The 18271-nt window shown below is 55.9% G+C and overlaps 2 protein-coding genes across 11 annotated transcripts in view; both read left to right on the top strand.

The window, feature by feature from the left end:
* The first annotated feature begins 267 nt into the window (after positions 1-267).
* KLF17 (KLF transcription factor 17) lies at positions 268-5857 on the top strand. 6 transcript variants are annotated; one of them, XR_012674462.1, is made up of 4 exons: positions 268-455; positions 720-1698; positions 2572-3039; positions 4047-5426. XR_012674462.1 is itself a non-coding variant. In XM_075155970.1 (4 exons), exons 1-3 carry the CDS (start codon positions 363-365, stop codon positions 2745-2747), a joined length of 1248 nt encoding a protein of 415 aa, XP_075012071.1. In that variant the 5' UTR covers positions 268-362; the 3' UTR covers positions 2748-2794; positions 5433-5857. The 6 variants fall into 6 exon arrangements, 4 of the variants coding, with proteins under 4 accessions (XP_075012071.1, XP_075012068.1, XP_075012069.1 ...); XR_012674461.1 differs by lacking the exon at positions 4047-5426 and adding an exon at positions 3759-3945; XM_075155970.1 differs by lacking the exon at positions 4047-5426 and adding an exon at positions 5433-5857 and having other exon boundaries at positions 2572-2794.
* A 3651-nt stretch (positions 5858-9508) lies between these two features.
* The window catches only part of DMAP1 (DNA methyltransferase 1 associated protein 1), a 41917-nt gene continuing 33154 nt past the window's right edge, over positions 9509-18271 (top strand). For 2 of the 5 annotated variants that reach the window (XM_075155965.1, XM_075155961.1), the window contains exons 1-4: positions 9509-9677; positions 10584-10740; positions 13554-13645; positions 14259-14454. In XM_075155965.1, coding sequence (XP_075012066.1) covers positions 10639-10740; positions 13554-13645; positions 14259-14454 — 390 coding nt within the window. In that variant the 5' untranslated portion in view covers positions 9509-9677; positions 10584-10638. Of the gene's footprint in view, positions 9678-10122; positions 10350-10583; positions 10741-13553; positions 13646-14258; positions 14455-18271 lie in introns of those variants that run through there. The other 3 variants (XM_075155962.1, XM_075155963.1, XM_075155964.1) reach the window with 3 other exon arrangements.

Raw genomic sequence — 18271 nt, 5'->3', positions numbered from 1 at the left:
ACCCCTGCCCCTTCTCCCTCCGTGGGCCAGGGCGCGGAGACCCCTGCCACGCTGCCCCGTCCCGGCCGCGCGGGCAGGCGGGCGGCGGAGCGCCGTCGAGGCAAGGGCGGCCGCCGACCCCCGCCCGCAGGGGCAGCCTCATGAGAGGGGGCGTGGCTCGGGGGACGGAGAGCCAATGGGAGGCGGCGGCGGTGAATATCAATGAGGCCGGGCCAATAGGGGCGCAGCCATGCTGTTAACAGCTTAGGGGCGCGGGGCGGCGCAGAGCAGCGCTGCCGCCGCCGCGGGGAGCGGAGCGGAGCGGTGCCGGGCTCCGCGCACCCCCAGCCCGCCCCGGCCCCGGTTCCCCCGCCCGGCCCGCCATGGCGGCGGCCGTGGACGAGAGCACCCTGCCCTCCATCTCCACTTTCGCCAACCTGCTGCCGCTGGAGGAGCGGCCCGCAGACATGCTCCACGTAAGCACCGGGCACCGGGGAGGGGGCGGCAAGGGGGGTACGGGGCAGAGCGTCCCAGGCTGGGGCTCAGCCCGGCTGGTGGGGGCAGCCCCTCTTCCGCCGTCGGAGGGCGCCCCGGGGGCGGCGCAGCCGGAGCGGGGCCGACCCGTCGGACGGGTTGGGGGGAGCCGCCGCCCCGAGCGGGCGGCGCGGACCGCGGTGCCCGAGCGGCGGGCGCCGCCGCAGCCGTCGCCCCGCCGGTCCTGACGCCTCTCTTCCCCACAGAGGATGCTGCAGCAAGACGGCGCCGCCGCCGTCAAGCGGGAGGAGGACGACTTGGGCAAGTTCGTGGACTTGGACTTCATCCTGGCGCACACCAGCAGCGGCGGGCAGGGGCCGCCCGGTCCCGGCCCCAACTACCCCCTGCCCGAGACCCCAGAAAGCTGCGGCACCACCTACGACAGCGACGGCTCCTACCCCACGCCGGGCAAGTTCCCGGCGCCTTACCCCGAGGGCCAGGGCCACAGCTACGTGGCCGAGCTGCTCACCCCGGACCTGCCCGGCCACTGCGACCTGCAGCGGAGGGAGTACACGGAGCTGCGGGTGCCCGGCGGCCCCCACCACCACCCCCATCACCACCCGCCCCTGCACCCGGCCCTGGCCCGCCCGCTGCCTCTGGACCCCGCGCAGCCCTTCGGGCCCCGCATCAAGAAGGAGCAGCCGGAGGAGCGCGCCTGCATGCTGGGGCTGCCCGCCGCCGATTACCTGGGGCCGGGCGGCGGCGAGCACAAGCCACGCGTGGCGCCGGGTCCCGGGCCGGGACCGGTGCCGGGGCCGCCGCTGCCATACCCGGGCTTCACCCACGGCCGCCTGGGGCCCCCCGAGGAGCCGCTGCCCGGCGCCGACCCGCACCTCCTGGCCGACCTGCCGCCCCACTACGCCGTGGCCCCACACCGCTACGCGCCCCACTTCGCCCCCCAGCCGCCGCCGCCGCAGTTTCATGGACACTTCAGTGTTTTCAGGGAACCCCTGAAGGGGCCGGGGCCGGGCCCGGCGGGGCTGCCCGGGCTGCTGGTCACGCCGCCCAACTCCCCGGTGCTGGAGTACTTCCCGGCCGGGGCCCCTCCCGAGGACTGCAAGCCCAAGCGCGGCCGCCGCTCGTGGGCGCGCAAGCGGACGGCCACGCACAACTGTGAATACCCGGGCTGCGGCAAGACCTACACCAAGAGCTCCCACCTCAAGGCGCACATGCGGACCCACACAGGTAAGGGCGCGCCGGGGAGGGCGGCTACGCGGGGGGGGATGCGCAGAGGGTCCCGGGTGGGGGGACCGGAGCACACGGCGAGACCCGCGAGCCCGCTCCGGCGTGGTTCCCGGAGGTGTGGAGGGGCGCCGGGGGAGGTGGCACCGGGGACGTACGGAGAAGACCCCCGGCCGTCAGTCCGGGGGCGCACGGAACGTCCCCGTGGTGGGGCCAGGTGGGGACACCCAGAGAGACCCCGCAGCCGGAGTCCGTGGGGCTGCACGGAGGGGTCCTGCGTGGGGCAGGGTGCAGGTGGGAATGTCCCTGGGAGCTCTCAGAAGGACCCCCGTGGTGGGGCCGGGCAGGGACCCCCGTGGTGGGGCCGGGCAGGGGCACACGGGGGCCAAGGCACACAGTGAGACCACCCCCATAACACCCCGCCCTGGTCTCGGGGCCCAGGGGTGCCTGAAGGGGCAGGGCCTGGGGCACATGGAGAAGCCCCCCCATGGCAAATGGAGGGGGGAGACAGATTGGGAGTGTATGGTGAGACCCCCCAGCAGAGCTGGGACAGGGCACGTGGTGCGGCCTCACAGCAGGGCTGGACAGGGGAGCACCCACAGTTTGAAGTGGGGCAGGGGTGCCCAGAGGACAACCCCCATGCAGGGCGCATGGGACAGCGGAGCACATGGGGAAGGGCAGGAAGATAGGGGACAAATGGAAAAGTGGGTCAGGCAGAGGTGCGCAGGAGATGAGTACACAGTGGGGCTCCCCTCTACTAAGGGTGGTGGGCAGAGATCCCTCCTGAAAAGGGGGTGCTGGGCAGGGGAGCACCAGGGTGAAGGCATAGGGAGGATGGGGGCCTCCAAGCCCACTGACACTCCCTCTCCTCTGCAGGTGAGAAGCCCTACCACTGCACCTGGGAAGGCTGTGGCTGGAAATTTGCCCGCTCTGATGAGCTGACCCGCCACTACCGCAAGCACACGGGGCACCGGCCCTTCCAGTGCCACCTCTGCGAGCGGGCTTTCTCCCGCTCCGACCACCTCGCCCTCCACATGAAGCGGCACATGTGAGCGGCGGGCCGCGGCCGGACTCGATGTCCCCAGAGCCAGCTTACATTGTAAATAGCGTTGGGCCGGGGACGGCAATGGGGAGCAGCCCGGCCACCCAGCCCTCTCCGCTTGTAGTTGATAACTAGTTTTCTTCTCCTGCCCCCACTGTGAGAGCTGGGCCCAGCTGAGTGGTGGGGAAGGGTTGCTTTGGGGTGTAGATGGGGAGCAAAGCTGCAAGAAGTGTCTCCAGCCCCTGCCTAGGCACCACCACTCAGCTCTCCACACCTGGAGGGTCCCCCCAGCCAGGCACCCGGTAAGTGGGGGGGCTGGTGCAGCAGGGATCTGTCCCCAAAGCTCCTGGCTTGTATTTGGCATCAGCTTAAAAACCTTCTTCACCCTCTGATCTTGGCACCCCCCTGGCTCCAGGGACTGTGGTGGCTGATTCCGGCTGGGTTTTGGCTGGAGACCCGTGCCTGCTGGGTGCGTGGGTCACAGCGCTGGGAAGTGGATTGCTGATCTTCTCGGTTGCGGCTATCAGAACAAACATCCCAGGCTGGACGGGGCGAGGGTGGGACCTGACTGTGGCTCATGGCTATAAAGGTTTGCGGGGGTTGGCAGCGCAGCATCACCTTGCACAGGGAGCGGGGATGCTCCCATCGCCAGCTTGGGACCCCGCCGGGCAGTCTGGTCCTGGCCATTCCCAGAGTTTTCTGCTTGGGAGCCTAAAATGGCTCTCCTGGCTCTCGTCTGCTTTCATTTGTCTTGTTCTTCCCCTCAGGATGACACCAGGTACTGCTGCAGCTGCCTTCCCCATGCTGCTTTTTTAAATTTAGTGTGTAAAGGACAGTGAGTCCAGCTATGAATGCCCAGGTCTCTGCTATACTTGAAACTTTCGTAGAGGGAAAAAAAAAAAAGAGAAAACTCAAAAGAAAATGAGTCTTTTTATGTGCAGCTTCTGCAAAGCAAGTTGTAAATTAAACAAAGCAGTAATATATAATGTTTCTGTTTTTTTAATATATTTTTTTCTTCCAGCTGGGAACACAGATGAGTCTCGGCTTTGGGAAGTGCACTGTTCCCGTCTGTGTATATTGTTAATTAACATTTCTCTGCTTGGGCACGTTAGGTCTCTCGCACTCTGAAATGTTACTTTTCTTTATATGCAAACTGTTGAAATATTGTGATCTGCTGTATAATAAATAAACAAGATGTAAACATGAAAGAGCCAGGAGAGTTTACTTTAAAGCTTTCTTCTAAGAGGAGAGGGTGAGGCTGGGCTCGCTTGTCAGTAAATATTTATATCGATGTTCATTTCTGCTTAAGTTAGCTGTGGAGGATCGATGGGGAACGCCCAAGCCTCGGCATCCGAGCAGCATCTCCTGTGCAACAGCTCTTGAGTCACCCCACTTCCCCGTGCCTCAGTTTCCCTAATCTGCAGATGGGGCAATTGTGGCATCGGGATGGCGTGACTGGTCCTGCGGTGAGTCACCGCTGAGGGGAACGGCAGCTGAAACCCTACTGGGAGCCTTGCTGGCCCTGTCCGCTTCCCAAGCGGTCCCGTCCTGCTGTCCCCTGCAGCAGGAGCTCTGTGGCACCAGCCTTGTGGTCACAACAACACAAGAGGAGGTCGGTGGTCCTGTGTGCTGTCCCTGCTGTCCTCCCGGGGGTGGCCCGGCAGCTTGGCGAGGTTCAGGTGCTGAGGTTTCCCTGCGTTAATAGGTGGTGACTCAGCACAAGCGTGCTGGCAGGTCCTGAGCTCAGCAAGCAGGTCTGGCTCCATCCCTCCCTCCCACTTCTGATTACCCGTGATGCACGCATCCCTCTGAAGGCCGGGGCTTGTCTGGACCTGACACCATGCTGGCAGCGCAGGGAGCGTGCTGTACGGGCTGTGTGGTGCCCTGGCCCAGGGTGGCGGTGGCTTCTTCCTCCCGTGCTTGCTGCCGCAACCCCCGGCGGCAGGCCAGGGCTGGGGGATGCCCTGGGGCTCCTCGCCCCGCAAGCAGAAATAGGAGGTAGCTGTGCTGCCAGCACGGGCTGGGCAGGGCTGATCCTGCTCCTTCCCCGTTTCCTGCTTGCAGCTGCAGAGAGTTGAGCTGGAAAAAGAGATGGGAATGGCAGAGTGGGACTGATGCCTCCCCGAGGGGTGGCTAGTCTTTTGGGGTCAGGCTGAGTGTCCCGGGGCCGGTGCGCAGCCTTGGGGTCTGTCCTGAGCAGGTACAACAGCGTGGGTGTCTCCAGGCAGGGTGGCAGCAGCTTGGGACGTTGCGTCCTGCCTGCGGGCCCGGGCATGGGACTGCATCCACAGGTGTCACTGATCCACCAGGCTCAATCACTTGTCCTTTCCACAGCTGCCTCCACCCTCCGCTTGCCCCACTTTCTGAGAGGTGCCTGCGTGGGGGTGACCGTGCTGGGACACAAGTGACCTGTGATGGGGTACCGGGGGTGTCTCGCTCCTGGGACCCCCGGTACACAAGGGCAAGGGCCCGATGCCCGTGGGGTGGCCGGAGCAAAACTGCTGCCTCTTCCCTGGAGACTCGTTCAAAACGTCACATGGAGGGAGAGGGAGAGGGAAAGGTGTGGGCTGTTTGAATTAGCGATGAGTCAGGCTGGCAAAGCCAGATGGGGAGAGAGTGCGTGCCTGCGTGTTTGTGTGCGTATAAGTAATCTCTGGCTTTGTGTTTTTATTATGATTATTATTTTTATTTCCAGGGGAACGATGAATTTCTCCAACCATCCCGTCCCACTGGAAAGGCTGGCTCTACTGTCCTGTCCTCCCTAAGCATCCTGGGAGCCAGAGTGACGGTCCGCGGCTGTTTTGAGGTTCGGCTCTGAGATCAGAGCACAAACCAGTTCTTCCTCGCCTTTCATCATCGCTGCGCTGGGGCGGGAGCGAGGCCCGGCTCCGCTGCCGCTGCCTTACACGGAGGCGAGAGCAGGGGAAGGCGCTTCGGCTCCTTCTCTGGGCAGAGCCGCTCCGGATTTGCTCCCCCCGGCCCAGGGCAAGGTGCTCCTTTGGGCATATGATGGTGCACGGCAGTTGCAGGGACCGGCATGGCCGGGAGCCTTGCCTGGGCGAGGTAGTGGAAATGGCAATTACGGTTAATTTGTTGTTAATAAAAAACACCCTCTTCCAATTGCCTGGGCCAAGATGCACTCTCCGTTGGAGGAGGGAGCCCAGTCCCGTCCCCAGCAAAACCTGCTCCACAAAGCGATGAGGGCAGCAAGAAAACATCCTCGGCAGTGCTGAGGCAGGCAGGGCTGGGGCACAATCCCTGCCTGCGGTCCGTGCACCCGTGGTCAGCTGGAAAGCGCTTTACCCCAGCCCGGCAGGGGCATACTGGGACCCAAAATGCGCCAGTCAACCGGGTGGGACCCTGCTTTGCAGGATGTGGCATTAACAGTGTGTCCTGTGCCAGAGGAAAGGGGGATGCTCCGGAGAAGCCAGGTTGGTTCCTGAGGAGCTGATTTACCCACATATAACCCCTGGGTCCGTGGCTGGCCCAGTCTGGGGCAGGTCTCAGTGTCCTGGATCACACATGGGCTGCTGCAGGGATGGTGCAGAGGGAAAGTTGGCTGGCAGGGCAATGCCGTGGTGCCCAAGCCACCGTGCCCACACCAGGGCCACGCAGCCCTGCTCTGGGACGTATCTCCTCTGGCCAGCCTGGCTTTCCTTTCCCTCCTTGGTCATCTCCTGGTAAAAAGGCCCCCGGGAGCCACAGTGGTGGGCGATGCAGAGGTCCCTGAGCTCCCTGCAAACCTTAAAGCTCAACCCTGTGGCTTTGAGGTGCAGCCAAACCGGCACAGCAGGGAGGCAAGAGGGGAAGGGAAGGAGCGAGGCATGGAGAAACACCTCCCGGCAGAGGGGTGAGTCACGGCCGCAGCATGGCCTGGCACCCTGCAACCACCTGCCAGCAGGAGCGGGGCCCCGGGGATTCCATGGCTGGAGGGGGAGCGAAAGAGCAGCTTGGGTGGGTTTCTGTCCTCTGGGAGTGATCCAGCTTGTCGGCATCCCCCGTGCTGCAACCAACAGGTCCCACAGAACTGGTCCGAGGATGCGGGGCTGTGGGGAGAAGGGGAGGTTGCAGGTCTGGGAGGGCTCCTTGCCCAGGGCTCGACCGTGGGGTTGCTGCGGTCCACTGGGACAGTATGGAGCTGGGGAGGGGATCCGGGTGCTGGAGGTGGGACGCAGCCTGGGTGCTCTGGAGGGGGAGAGACTATTTGGGTGAAACAGACCTTTCCTCGGCACAACGCAAGGTGGGAGCTTGGGTCCCCAGGGATGGGGCGTCCCAGCTGAAGGATGCTCCCGGGGCTGGTGTCCCCCCTCTTGGCGGGGCGGTGGGAAGTGTCCCATCCCTGCCACTGGGGGAAGGTCCAGCAGCCTGTCCCTGCCACTTGGGGTGGGCCAGACGCCGTGATAACGGGGCTGTGGCTGTCACCGCACCCTTAGGAAACATTTGGCTTCAGGCACCTGAACCCACGGGGAAGCGATAACTCCCCAGCTCGCTCGCCCTGCCTGGACCCACACCTGGCGCTATCGTGCCTTAATCACACACGGAGAGTTTTTCCACTGCCGGGCCCCAGATAACCTCCTTCCACCCCACTGGCCGCAGTGTTTGCACTTGTCCTCCTCCGCTGGTGCCAGGCCGGGAGACACACACACCTTGAGCCCCGGGCTGGAGGCACGCACACCTCTGGCCTGGGGCCATCTATGGCCATGCCTGCAGTCGGGGCACAGGCAAAGGGCACGAGGAGCATCTTTCCCCCAGGACCCTGGGGTGGGCAGGCAGCTGGCCAGGAGTGGCCCAGTGTTACCCTCCTGCCAGGGCTAAATGTGGGGGGGACCCATCCCTCCCCCAGCTGCTGCTGGGTGGCAGTGAGGTCACCCAGGGTTGGCACCCTGTGCCGCAGGATGGCAGGAGATGGGTGATGGGGTGGCAGTGACAGCACAGTGATGCTGGCTGTTGCTGTCCAACAAAAGCCAAAGCCCAGGGGCACAGGAGCACTGGGCTGCCCGCTGTCGCTGGCTTTCCCTGACCCGCTGCATTCCCTGTGTTCTCCCTCTGCCCTGGCAAGGCAGGACCCCGGTGCTCCAGGGAGGTGACAGACCTGGGCACGTTTCCCTATGCAGGACTCTTATGTATGGCACTGGGGTGTGGGGGCTGAGCAAGGTCTCCAGCTGTGCCCCTTTGCTCTTCGAAGGCTGTGCAAGCTCTGGGATGCAGTGGCTGCTGCCCAGAAACAACATCTCTGGGTCCCTTTGAAGGCAGTGCTAATTGTGCCACTGCTGATCAAATTAGCAGAAGCACCCAGCTAATGTGTTTCGCTTGCAGGTCCATACAGCTCCTGGTGGGATGCAGCCCCACCGTGACACCCATGCTCACAGAGGTGCAGGGGAGGTGGGCTCTGAATAACACAACCCAGCTGCCCACAACCTCCACCTTTCATGAGGTTAAAAAGCTGCTACCCTGAGGAGAGGAGCCCAAACGTGCTGCAGGCTTAGTTTGTTGAAGAGGAGTGAGTTGATCGCCCTGCACCAGGGCAGAGCTTGGGCTGAGTCCTGCTGGGATAGGGCTGGAAGCTAGGCTTGAGCAGGTCAGGCCTAAAAGTGGGGGATATAATCAAAACCCAAGGACACTGAACGGCCACCTGTCTCCAGATTTTATTTCAGGACAGGCTGTGTTTTCTCTAAGTGCTGTTTAACAACGTGAACAGACTGTGAATGACCTGCGAGTGAGGGGCGAAGGGAGAGATCCTCTTTCTCTGGTCTTACAAAGCTCTCCCCGGAGCAGCAGTGCCAGGCTTGCCAGGCAGGCAGAGCAGGGGTGACCCTGTCAGCAAAGGCAGAGGAGGGTAGTGCTGGCTAGGCCCTGTCTCCCTCTGCAGACCCACCTCGGGGGAGCGTGGCACCGCCTCCGGGCCAGCTGTGGCAAGAGAGCGAGGAAAGACGCTAGAAATGATTAGGAACGGCCACACGCACTGATGGGGAGAGGGCTTGGGTGGATGTGGCAGAGCTGAGAGCAAATGGGCAGGACAGGAGAAACCTGAGGACCGGCTCTGTGCTTGTGGGAGGAAGGGCCAAGATCCTAAAAGCCACCCAGGCAGCATGGGAGGGGACAGAAAAGGAGTTAAACGATTCCTGGGGACAACAGACGACACTCCAGGGGTGTTACCAGCTCCCGTTGGGGCACACTGGCGCATGCTGGGCCCTGGTGCGGAGGTGACACACCAGTTCCGTGGGAAGAGATTGCCAGCGGGATGGGAATGGTGGCAACACCAGCACAGCCTGGCTGGCGTTGGGGGGCTGCGTGTCCGAGTCACCCCGGCACAGTGGGGTTTGGCTCATCTCAGGGCAGCTGCACAGAAGAGACCCCGCCCGGGGGCACCCCCTCTCCTGGGCTAGCTGAGGTGGCTGGCAGATTGCCGTGGATCTCTATTCGGACAAACCTCCACCTGGCAGCCTCGCTCCTGCCTCGATGCAGCAGGAAGGAGATTTCTTGAAGTCTCTCCTGGCCCCACACTGCTGTTTCCTCCCCCTTCCCCATTCCCACCCCTTCTTTCCTCCCACAGGGAAGAGGAAACGGGACAGTCCTATTAATAAAACTTTCACTCCCGGCTGCCTGCAGCCTCAGGTAAGCGCTGCGGCTCTGGAGCACTTCGGGAGGATTTCCTTGCCAAGCATGAAGGCGAGGAACGTACGCTTTGTAAAACGAAGCCGGGACGGGCAGCCTGAACGTGCCACATGGTGCAGCGCCCGCCTGGCAGGCAGCCACCTGGCACGGCTGGCTCACCGCTGGCAGGGAGAGCGGGAGGGTGCGACAGCCACGAGCGAGCGCCTCGGGACCTAGCGAGGAGATGGAAACACTTCTTATGAGCTCTGCGGGGAACCGGGGTCAGCCCCGAGATCTTGGGGAGAGCAGGGCACTGCCACCAAGCTGCCCTCCGCCATCGTGCCAGGTGAGCGGTGGGGTGGGGGTGGCCTGCCCCACAGCCCCCGTGTCCCCGGCCGAGGCAGAGCTCAGCAACCTTCCGCCAAGGTCCCAGGGGAACGGGCACCGCCAGCTTGTCACTTCGGGCAACTAGGGGGGAAGGTGGGAGCACCCTGGAAGGCCCCCGGCGCCCTGCAGCCCCCTGCTCCCGCACACGGGGCGACCCCCGGCCGCGGGACCAGGCCGAGCTCGGCTGTGCTGCCACCTCCTGGCGCGGGAGCGAGTCCCCGCCTGCAGCGGGCTCTCCGTCCGGAGCGGGGAAGGAGGTACGTCGGACCCGGGCGGGTCCGGGTGCGGCCGCTGGGCTGCGGGGGAGGCAGCGCCGGCGGCGCCAGGCCCGGGCCGGCCGCGACCTGCCGGGAGCAGGGCGCGAACCCGACATCCGCACCTCTCACCCGGTGGTGCGTCACCCAAGGGGCTCCGGGCACTTCCGGGCGCCACTCGGCGGGAGCGGAAGTGGCGCTGCCCGGGCCGCTGTGGTGGTTGCACCGTCCCAGTGGCTGCGGAGCCGGCGCGGGTGGGTGAGCGCGGGATCGGCTGGGGTCGGGGCTGCTGTGTCCCCTCGGCGGCGCCTCGTCCCGCCCGTCCTCCCGCGGGCTTCCCGGGACCCCGCCGCGGGGCTCCGGGCCGCAGGCTCAGTGTGCGTGGCGCCCGGGACCGGCCGGGTACAAGGCCCCGTTGCTGGGCCTAAGGGGGATGGGGAGGCGGCTGGGGGGTGTGTGTATATATATCCGTGTATGTAAGTAGATATACGTGTGTCGGTATATATATATATATATATATATATATATATATATGCATGTTTGTGTATGTATGGGATAGCCCCCGCGGGAGGTGCACGTTAACCCCGGCCCCGTGGTTTCCCACCCCCCAGAGCTGGAGGGGACGGACGGGACGGCGGCGGGCAAGGCCAGCGGGCAGGCGGAGAGATGGCGACGGGCGCAGACGTGCGGGACATCCTGGAGCTGGGCGGCGTGGAGTCGGAGAACACGGGCACCATCAACAAAAAGGATATCATCAACTCGGATAAGGTGAACTGCAATGCCCTAAGGGGCCGCTGCTTGTTTTCTAGGTACTGACTGACCTTGCATGTGGTGTCTGGGGTGAATATTGGAAAAAAGATGGAATAAAGCATGTTCCTACCATAGTCCATTTGTTTTTGGGCTTCCTAGGAGTATCTGGAAATGCCTGGAGGGCCCCACTTCTGGGCTCCTGGTGTTCTTAGTTAACTGCCCTGTGGCGTTTGGGGTGGTATTTAGGCTGGAGCTGTGTGAGTGGTGTCCTGGTGAGGTGGGCCTGGCCCCAGGATGTTTTCAGCTGTCTCTAAAATTCCCGTTTTGTGGAGTAAGTGTGAAGCGTGTTTACCGTCTAGCCCCCAAGCAGATGGAAATAATATAACACAGTCCTGTTTTAGAAGAAAAAAACATTGTCTGACTTGATTGAACGGTAAACGTCTTCAAACCATGGGAGCAGTCCCTGTGCGGGGAAGGTATGTGGCTGGGGTTTGGGAGAACTGGGATGTGTTGCCTGTGGGAATGTGGGCAAGTTAGTAAGCTCTGTTAAGGATGCGTGCCGTCACGTGCTGCGTTCTGTGTGGTATATGCTATGGTATGTTGTTGCCTTCTGTATTTTAAATTTGGGCAAGGTCTTGGCTGTCCCATGCTTTGCGAGGTGTTGGGAAGGTCAATTCACAAGTAGTTACGAGATGTGGCGGTGCTTGGAAACGAGCCAGGGGAGATGAAATCCCCAGGAGCTCTCTGGTATAGAGATGGTCTGATTTGAAGTAAAGCGTGTGTATTTGTTTGGAAAAAAAAAAACCAAAACAAAACCAAACATACGCAACCACCTGAAAGTACTTCCTGACTGTCTTTGCCTCCACTGAAACGTTTATCTCTGAAGAGAAGCACAGTGGTTTCATGACTGCCTTGCTGGGGATAGGACACATAGTGTAATTGGTGTAATGGGAAACTGATGAGTTTCAGTAATTTAAAGGCTGAAATGTTAAAATCACTGGTTATCAGCTGTGTTGGTGAATAGTGTGTCCGGTGAGCAGCTCGTTGGCTGGATTCAGGCTGCGATGTTGTGCCACTGAGTGTTTGGAATTGCGAGTTCTTTGATTTAGATGCGTTTGTGTGTTAGATAGCAGAGAGCTGAAGGAGTACTCGTGGATGTCTGTCGTACTTTTGGAGCAGAGAATAAGATGGGTTTCTCCTCAAATTTACTGTAATGGAAAGAGAGAGGAAGGGGAGGTGCAGTGAGAGGTTTCAGGAGGAGTGCAGGAGGCCACTTGCGGCTGTGAGTGAAACATTCTCAATTTCGACAACGTACAGAAACTAAGTCAAACTGAAGGTATAAGCCGTTATTACATGGAGAGAGCAAAATTGCTAATAACAGTGCAGCACTTGCTCAGGAAATAGATCTGTTCTCAATTAGAAAAGAAACAGATTGATGTCTTTAAATCACAAGAGAACTGTGAAGTACTTTCCAGTCCATTAGTGGCTGAGAATGTTAAAATAAAAATTACTGGGCATAAAAACATTTAAATCAGCAAGACCAAGTAATTTGTTCTCAACTCCTAAAAGAGCTGGCTGAGCTGATCTCTGGCCTGCTGATATTAACTTTTAATAAATCTAGGAACTTTGGGGGAATTCCAGAAGCCTGTGTTCAAACAGGGTGTGTGGTGACCTCGTGACCCACGGGTAACTGCCTTGGTTGGCCTTACATCGCTCCTGGGCAAAGTGATGGACACGCTAGGAGAAAGGTGTTTGATTAGGAGAGAGAAGGTGCTAATATAACGTATGTCTGTCATCAAGTTTTATGGAAAGTTGTAGTCCAAGCTGGTAGTTTATTATTTTTTTAATGGGATTTTGAATTTGCTTGATAAAGGTGACTGTATGGATTTAATACAATTTATGATACGGTGTTAGTTTTACTACTGCAAAATACTCTGATTTAAAAGTTGGTAGCGATATGGTAAACAAGTACTTAAAAGTAGTGGCTAATGGCTAATAGTTATAAAGATGGTACAGTTAGAGATGTTCTGGACTACTCAGTAAACTTGGCCCACTTAAATAAAGTGTACCTTGTTAATGTGGCTGTTACTGTATCTACCTGAATCCAAAGCTGATTACTTTATAAACTTGTATCTGCGATACGGGGTGGAATGTGTCTTAGAAACCATCAGTTCTGACAAGGTTTTAGGGGCCAGATTGAGTTGTCTACACTGAATTCCTAGTGTGAAGAAATTGTCAAAAAAAAAAAAAAACCAACAAAAAAACCCAAACCAAAACAAAGCAAAATTCTTTCCTCTGTAAATGGGAGAGCAGAGGCGGGAACAGGGATTTACTTTTGTAGGTGATACCGGTAGTTTTGACATTGGGCTACTGCAAGGGCTTGATGACAACTGGTGAAAACTGAAGTTGCTGCAGAACAAAGTGACAAAAACCAAGAGAGGGTGGTGGGAAGACATTCCTTATCTTCTCTAAAAGGCAGAGAATCACTTAATTAAATGCATTAATACCTTCATGTGAGGACAGTGTTTACCTAGTAAAAAAAAGACTTAGTGCACCAGCCCCTGAAAACTACATCCAGATGTTCAACTTGGAATTTAAGTGTGTGTTATCAGCAACAAGAAGTGTCTGAGTACTGGTGTGTGCTATCACTGAAAGTAAGGCACGTCTTGTCCGTCAGTGTCTTCCACCAGGAACAGGCACTTTCCTGGAGAAATTCAAGGTGTCTAAAACCAGATAAAAGTGAAAACCATCACAGGGCTCTACGTTATGTAGTTTAATGTTCCCTCAGGGATTGCTATTTCTGAATCTAAAATGCAATTCTTTTGTTTCAGAAAAAATCCAAGAAATCTTCAGAGACGTTGACATTTAAGAGGCCGGAAGGAATGCACAGAGAAGTTTATGCACTCCTCTACTCTGACAAAAAGTAAGAGCTTATGGTCATCTGTGCAGGTTGTGGGGTAGCCTGGGCTTTTGGTGGCAGGGCAGTGTCCTCTTGAAAATACGGGCAGTCTTGCTTCCCAGATTGACTCCCCTTTGTGCTTGGCCCATGCTTGTCCCCTTCTCTCTTAGACAGTCATGGACAGCGTCTGTCTTCTCTCTTCTAAATTTGAGAGGTTTGCTCTGTGTAGGAGATGAATTAGGTACAGGCATAACAGTCTAGTGCAGACAAGGCAATGTTCTTACCCTTCTGTATCTAATTCTCTTTTATTCACAACTGGGAATAGCATCTGCTTTTATTTCTGCAAAAAGAGTTCTGCTGCAGCCTGTATTTAGCTTGTTATGGATTGTGCCCTTGCCCCAGAGGTCTCTTGCATAGTTTGCTTTCCAGATGGTTATGTTCATCCGTGCTGTGTATTCTGTCTTTTGATGCGGGAAGCATTACAGTCTGGGAATTGCAAAACCCGGAATAAAGCTTAAACTCAGGTTTTCCCACCCTAGACATTGTGATGGCAGATCCCATTCTGAGTCTGAAATCTCCCAGGTTTGTCCTGGGCTGCTTCTTGCTTCTCATCAGCCGGTGCTTTTCTCCACCACAGGGATGCACCTCCGCTCTTGCCAAGTGATACAACTCAGGGTTATCGAACAGTCAAAGCAAAACTGGGGTCCAAGAAAGTCCGGCCTTGGAAGTGGATGCCTTTCACCAACCCAGCAAGAAAAGATGGAGCAATGTTCTACCACTGGAGGAGAGCAGCAGAGGAAGGAAAGGACTACCCTTTTGCCAGGTTTAATAAAGTAAGTGGGAGCACTTTCAAATAAAAGCATGTAAATAGCAGCTGGAAAATACCCTTCGGTCAGCTTCTTGAATGTCCAGACAGGAAGTTGGTTCTTTCAGCATGTGAAGGCTGAGTTAGATTTGGCAATTGCATTTTAAATTGCAGCATGGCCTGCAGCCGTGTGACCTCAGACTATGATGTCTCCAAATCCTTTAAACTAAGTGGGCTCAGCATGTGGTCAGAGCTTGCTAGAGCTCTCTGTGCTTCAGGTGTGCAGTCATTGATTGTGGTAAGGAGGCACTGTACCATCTAATTCGGTTCCTAGCCAACATCCTCTCCCTGATTACAGGCTTTGGGTGGTAAAAGATATTCTATTCTGAGTGAGACATTAAAGTCTTGTTATTTTGCCCAGTATGAAAAAAATTGCTTGAGTTTCGTGGCAAAAAAGCTGGCTTGCAGCCTTTTGGCCAGATTCCAGCACAGATGCTGAATTACGTTGCATTCCCTCTGAAATTGCTCCTGTGGTATCAGTGTGGTGCAGTACTCTGTTCTTTGCATCTTACGTTAAATTGTCACAATGTGTTATTGTGAACTCCTGCTGTGTTTTGTCCCAGATGTATTTGCTTTGAGTGGTTGGGGCTTTCATGTGCATGCACAAAGAAAACTACATAAAGATTTGTATTTCAAAGTCAGGTCCTCCAAAGTTAGGAAGGAGCAGTGTTAGGGTGCTTCCATAATGTGAATACGAGTCTGAAGGGGGAAAAAAAAAGTGTGTGATAACATGATTCCACAAAAGCTCTGCTTGCGTATAACTGTATACAGCATTTTAAGTTTGTAACCCACAGAGCACCAGCTCTTACAAAGCCTGGCTTCCTGCAGAGTTAAGTGGTTGGTTGACCTTATATGTTAGAAGGCTCAAGCTCTGACTGATGCATTTCCTCTTGCTGGGACATTGGTAAGAGCCTCCTGTGGTATCTCTTCTCTGATGTCTAGGGTGGAAGTCTGAAGCATGACTCGCTTCGTCAAGGCACCTACCTAGCTGTTTGAGTGACACTTTGGGAGTGTAATTGTTTCTAAGACTCTACTGCTGTAACAGTTTTTGGCTGAGTTCAACTGAGTTTATCAGAGGGCACCACACATGGGTGTTGTAATTATATGATTCTTGTTTCCTTAACTTTATCATGTACTGTGAATTGACAGACAGAAGAGCCTTCAGCAAGGCTGCAACCTTTAGATTAGTGGTACAGACCTCTGCCATCTGCACACGCACAATTACATAGTATTAGGAGCAAGTTGCTACCCTTGTGGATTCGTGGTTGAGAGACTAGAAAGCACTGATGAGGAGTTTTGCAGATACTTGCTATATCAGAGGAATTTTGTTTACTTTTCCAGCCTCTTCTGTGGCTTCCTTCTCACATACTTGATCCCTCTGCCCGAATCTCTTACGCCCGTTGGCACAAGCGCATTTTCCTGTGTAGTTTGTCCCACTGGTCACTCAAGCTCCCGTGTCCCTGCCCAGTTGCTTTGCCTTTTCTCTCTGCTCCCTGTCTCCCACCCAAATCCCTCATCTTTGTGAAATCCAAAATGTAAACTTAGGTTTCACAGTGTACACTGAGCCTTGATCCAGGGTGTGAAATAGGAATATAAAAGCAGCTTCACTGGTGTCAGAGCAAAAGCCCATCTCAGCCGATATTCTGTTTCTGGCTACCATTAGTAAAGGCTTAGAGAAAGAGCATGAGAATGGGGCAGATATAGCTAGCTTCTGGTGGTCTTTGGCTTAAGGATTTCTTAACTTGGAATTTGTGTTTAATAATTCTTGCTAGGTACGTTCAGGGCAGAAAGCTGCTTTGTGAATATCCCATGGTAATGGGTTCTGCAGGTTAATTTTGTGTGGTGTACAAAAGCGCTTTCTTCTGTTCATTTTAAACTGCTGCCTTGGTGTTTTATTTGGTGTCTCTGAGATCTTCTGTTACATGATGTAGTAAATTGTCCTTGCTATGTACTGTTTTCCATAATTTGACATACATCTGCCCTTCTGTGCCCTGTGTCACCCTTGTTGTTCTCAAATATCCTTTCTTTTGAAATGGGTGGATTAGGGGTTCGTGTTTCACTTATGGAAGCATGGTGGGTTTGTACATTGGCTGTGTTTCTCTTTTCCCCCCCCCCCGATCATTTTTAATCTTTAGTTTGTCTTTTCACCACTGCTGGGCATTGTGCTGATGTTTTCACAGAACTGTCTCATGGCTCCAGGATCTTTCCTGAGCAATTTCAGCTAATTTAATGCCCATCATTGTGTGAGTTTGTAGTGTGAAATGTAGGACTAAGAGGGGTTTTCTGGGCCATTGAATCCTCTTCTTGGCTCTTTCAGGTCCTGCACCATCCAGTCCCTTTTATAAACTGATCAAGTTCCTTTTGAAAAGCACTTGGATTTTCTTGCCCCTGTGCTTCCTTGGGAAGTTGTTCCAGACTGTCTCTGCTCCATTTCTCATTTCCAGGTTAAATTTTCCACATTAAATTTGCATTTCTTTGCAAGCCCATTTCTTTGTCCTTATTTCAGTTGTTCTTTTCTTCCTGTGCGTATTCCTTTCTTTCCATCTAGCATACTTGAAGCTTGCAGTCAGATTCCCATTCAAACTTCTTTTGCTGGGCTCCTTTCTCTTCCAATCTGCTATGGGAGGACAAGCTCCCCACCCCATTACTCATCCTCATTGCTCTTCTCTGTACTTTTTCCCATTTCAGTTCATCTTTCCTGAACATGGGTCAGTAGACTTATAGTTGGTATTCCCGCCAAGGTCTTGTGGTGCAACTGAAACCCTGCCAGTTTCTGCTGGAAATCCCTCTCTAGGGGTCATATTTGCATTTTCATGGCTGCATTACATTTGAACTTATAGTCATCCCGTGGTTGGCTCAAGCTTCCCATTTGATGAGTTCTCACCTTCTCACTTCTCAGCAGTTCTCACCTGAGCAGCCATGAAAGCGGCTGAGGAAGTGTTTTGGGGACTGCTCTTTGCTCTTGTCCCATTCTATTCTCTGACCTGGCATCTGCCACCTTCCCTTCCATCCACTGCAGAGGGCCCTGCTGGCTCTTTCCATGTATGTACGCTACTGTATAATTTTTTTTTTTCTTTTTCATGACGTACGTAGGGCATCCTTACGTTGTCTAATAGGATGGTGCTTCTGCTGGCGGAAGTGGTACTTGAAGGTTGAGGTGCAGTATGTCTCCAGGAGATACGCTTCACCTTTATGCTTCTGTATCTAAGTGATGGACAAAAGGCAGTAGACCTAAAAAGACTGTGATGTGGAGGCTCAGAAATGCTCCTCTGGTCTTTATGGAGTTCATGAGGATGACTTTTCTGGTGTAGGACTCAGGAGGGTATAGGGGTGTTGAAGCATGTGCGCTGCTCACATGCGCACCGTGTTTTTGTGTGGAGGCAGGACCTCCTCAGGCTGAGCAAAGTTCAGCTGCAGCAGTGGTGCGAGGGGGTAGGGGAGGAAAGCACAGACTTGTTTGCACTTTTGCTTTACCACGCGCTAGGACTTCCCCTGATATAGTATTTTTACTGTTCCTTTAGTACTCATGTGACACTTGTGTTCTGGATAGAGCCCTTGCAGAGCAGTTCCACGCTGGGCACAGTGGTGTGGATTTGGCCTTTTAGGCACCTGGGACACTCTGAGAGTTGGACTGTCATTTGGCCCTGTGGCTCTGATGGAGAAAGGGTGGATGAGGAAGGGAGGGACAAAGTTGTTTGCCAAGTTTATGGCCCTCAATTGTACAGCACTCAGCCTTTGAGATCTTCACAGCACTGTCTGCACCAAACATGAAAGAAGTGGGTTGT

Source organism: Calonectris borealis, chromosome 8, assembly GCF_964195595.1.
Source record: "Calonectris borealis chromosome 8, bCalBor7.hap1.2, whole genome shotgun sequence".
NCBI lineage: Eukaryota > Metazoa > Chordata > Aves > Procellariiformes > Procellariidae > Calonectris > Calonectris borealis.
Note: the sequence above shows the minus strand (reverse complement) of the source record. Positions and strands in the feature narration are given on the sequence as shown.

What these genes read in the sequence shown, in the direction of transcription:
- KLF17 (XM_075155970.1), top strand. Translation starts at nt 363, where the DNA reads ATGGCGGCGGCCGTGGACGAGAGCACCCTGCCCTCCATCTCCACTTTC. An exon ending in GGCCCGCAGACATGCTCCAC is followed by an intron (nt 456 to 719) that starts GTAAGCACCGGG and finishes TCTTCCCCACAG; the next exon opens with AGGATGCTGCAGCAAGACGG. An exon ending in GCACATGCGGACCCACACAG is followed by an intron (nt 1,699 to 2,571) that starts GTAAGGGCGCGC and finishes TCTCCTCTGCAG; the next exon opens with GTGAGAAGCCCTACCACTGC.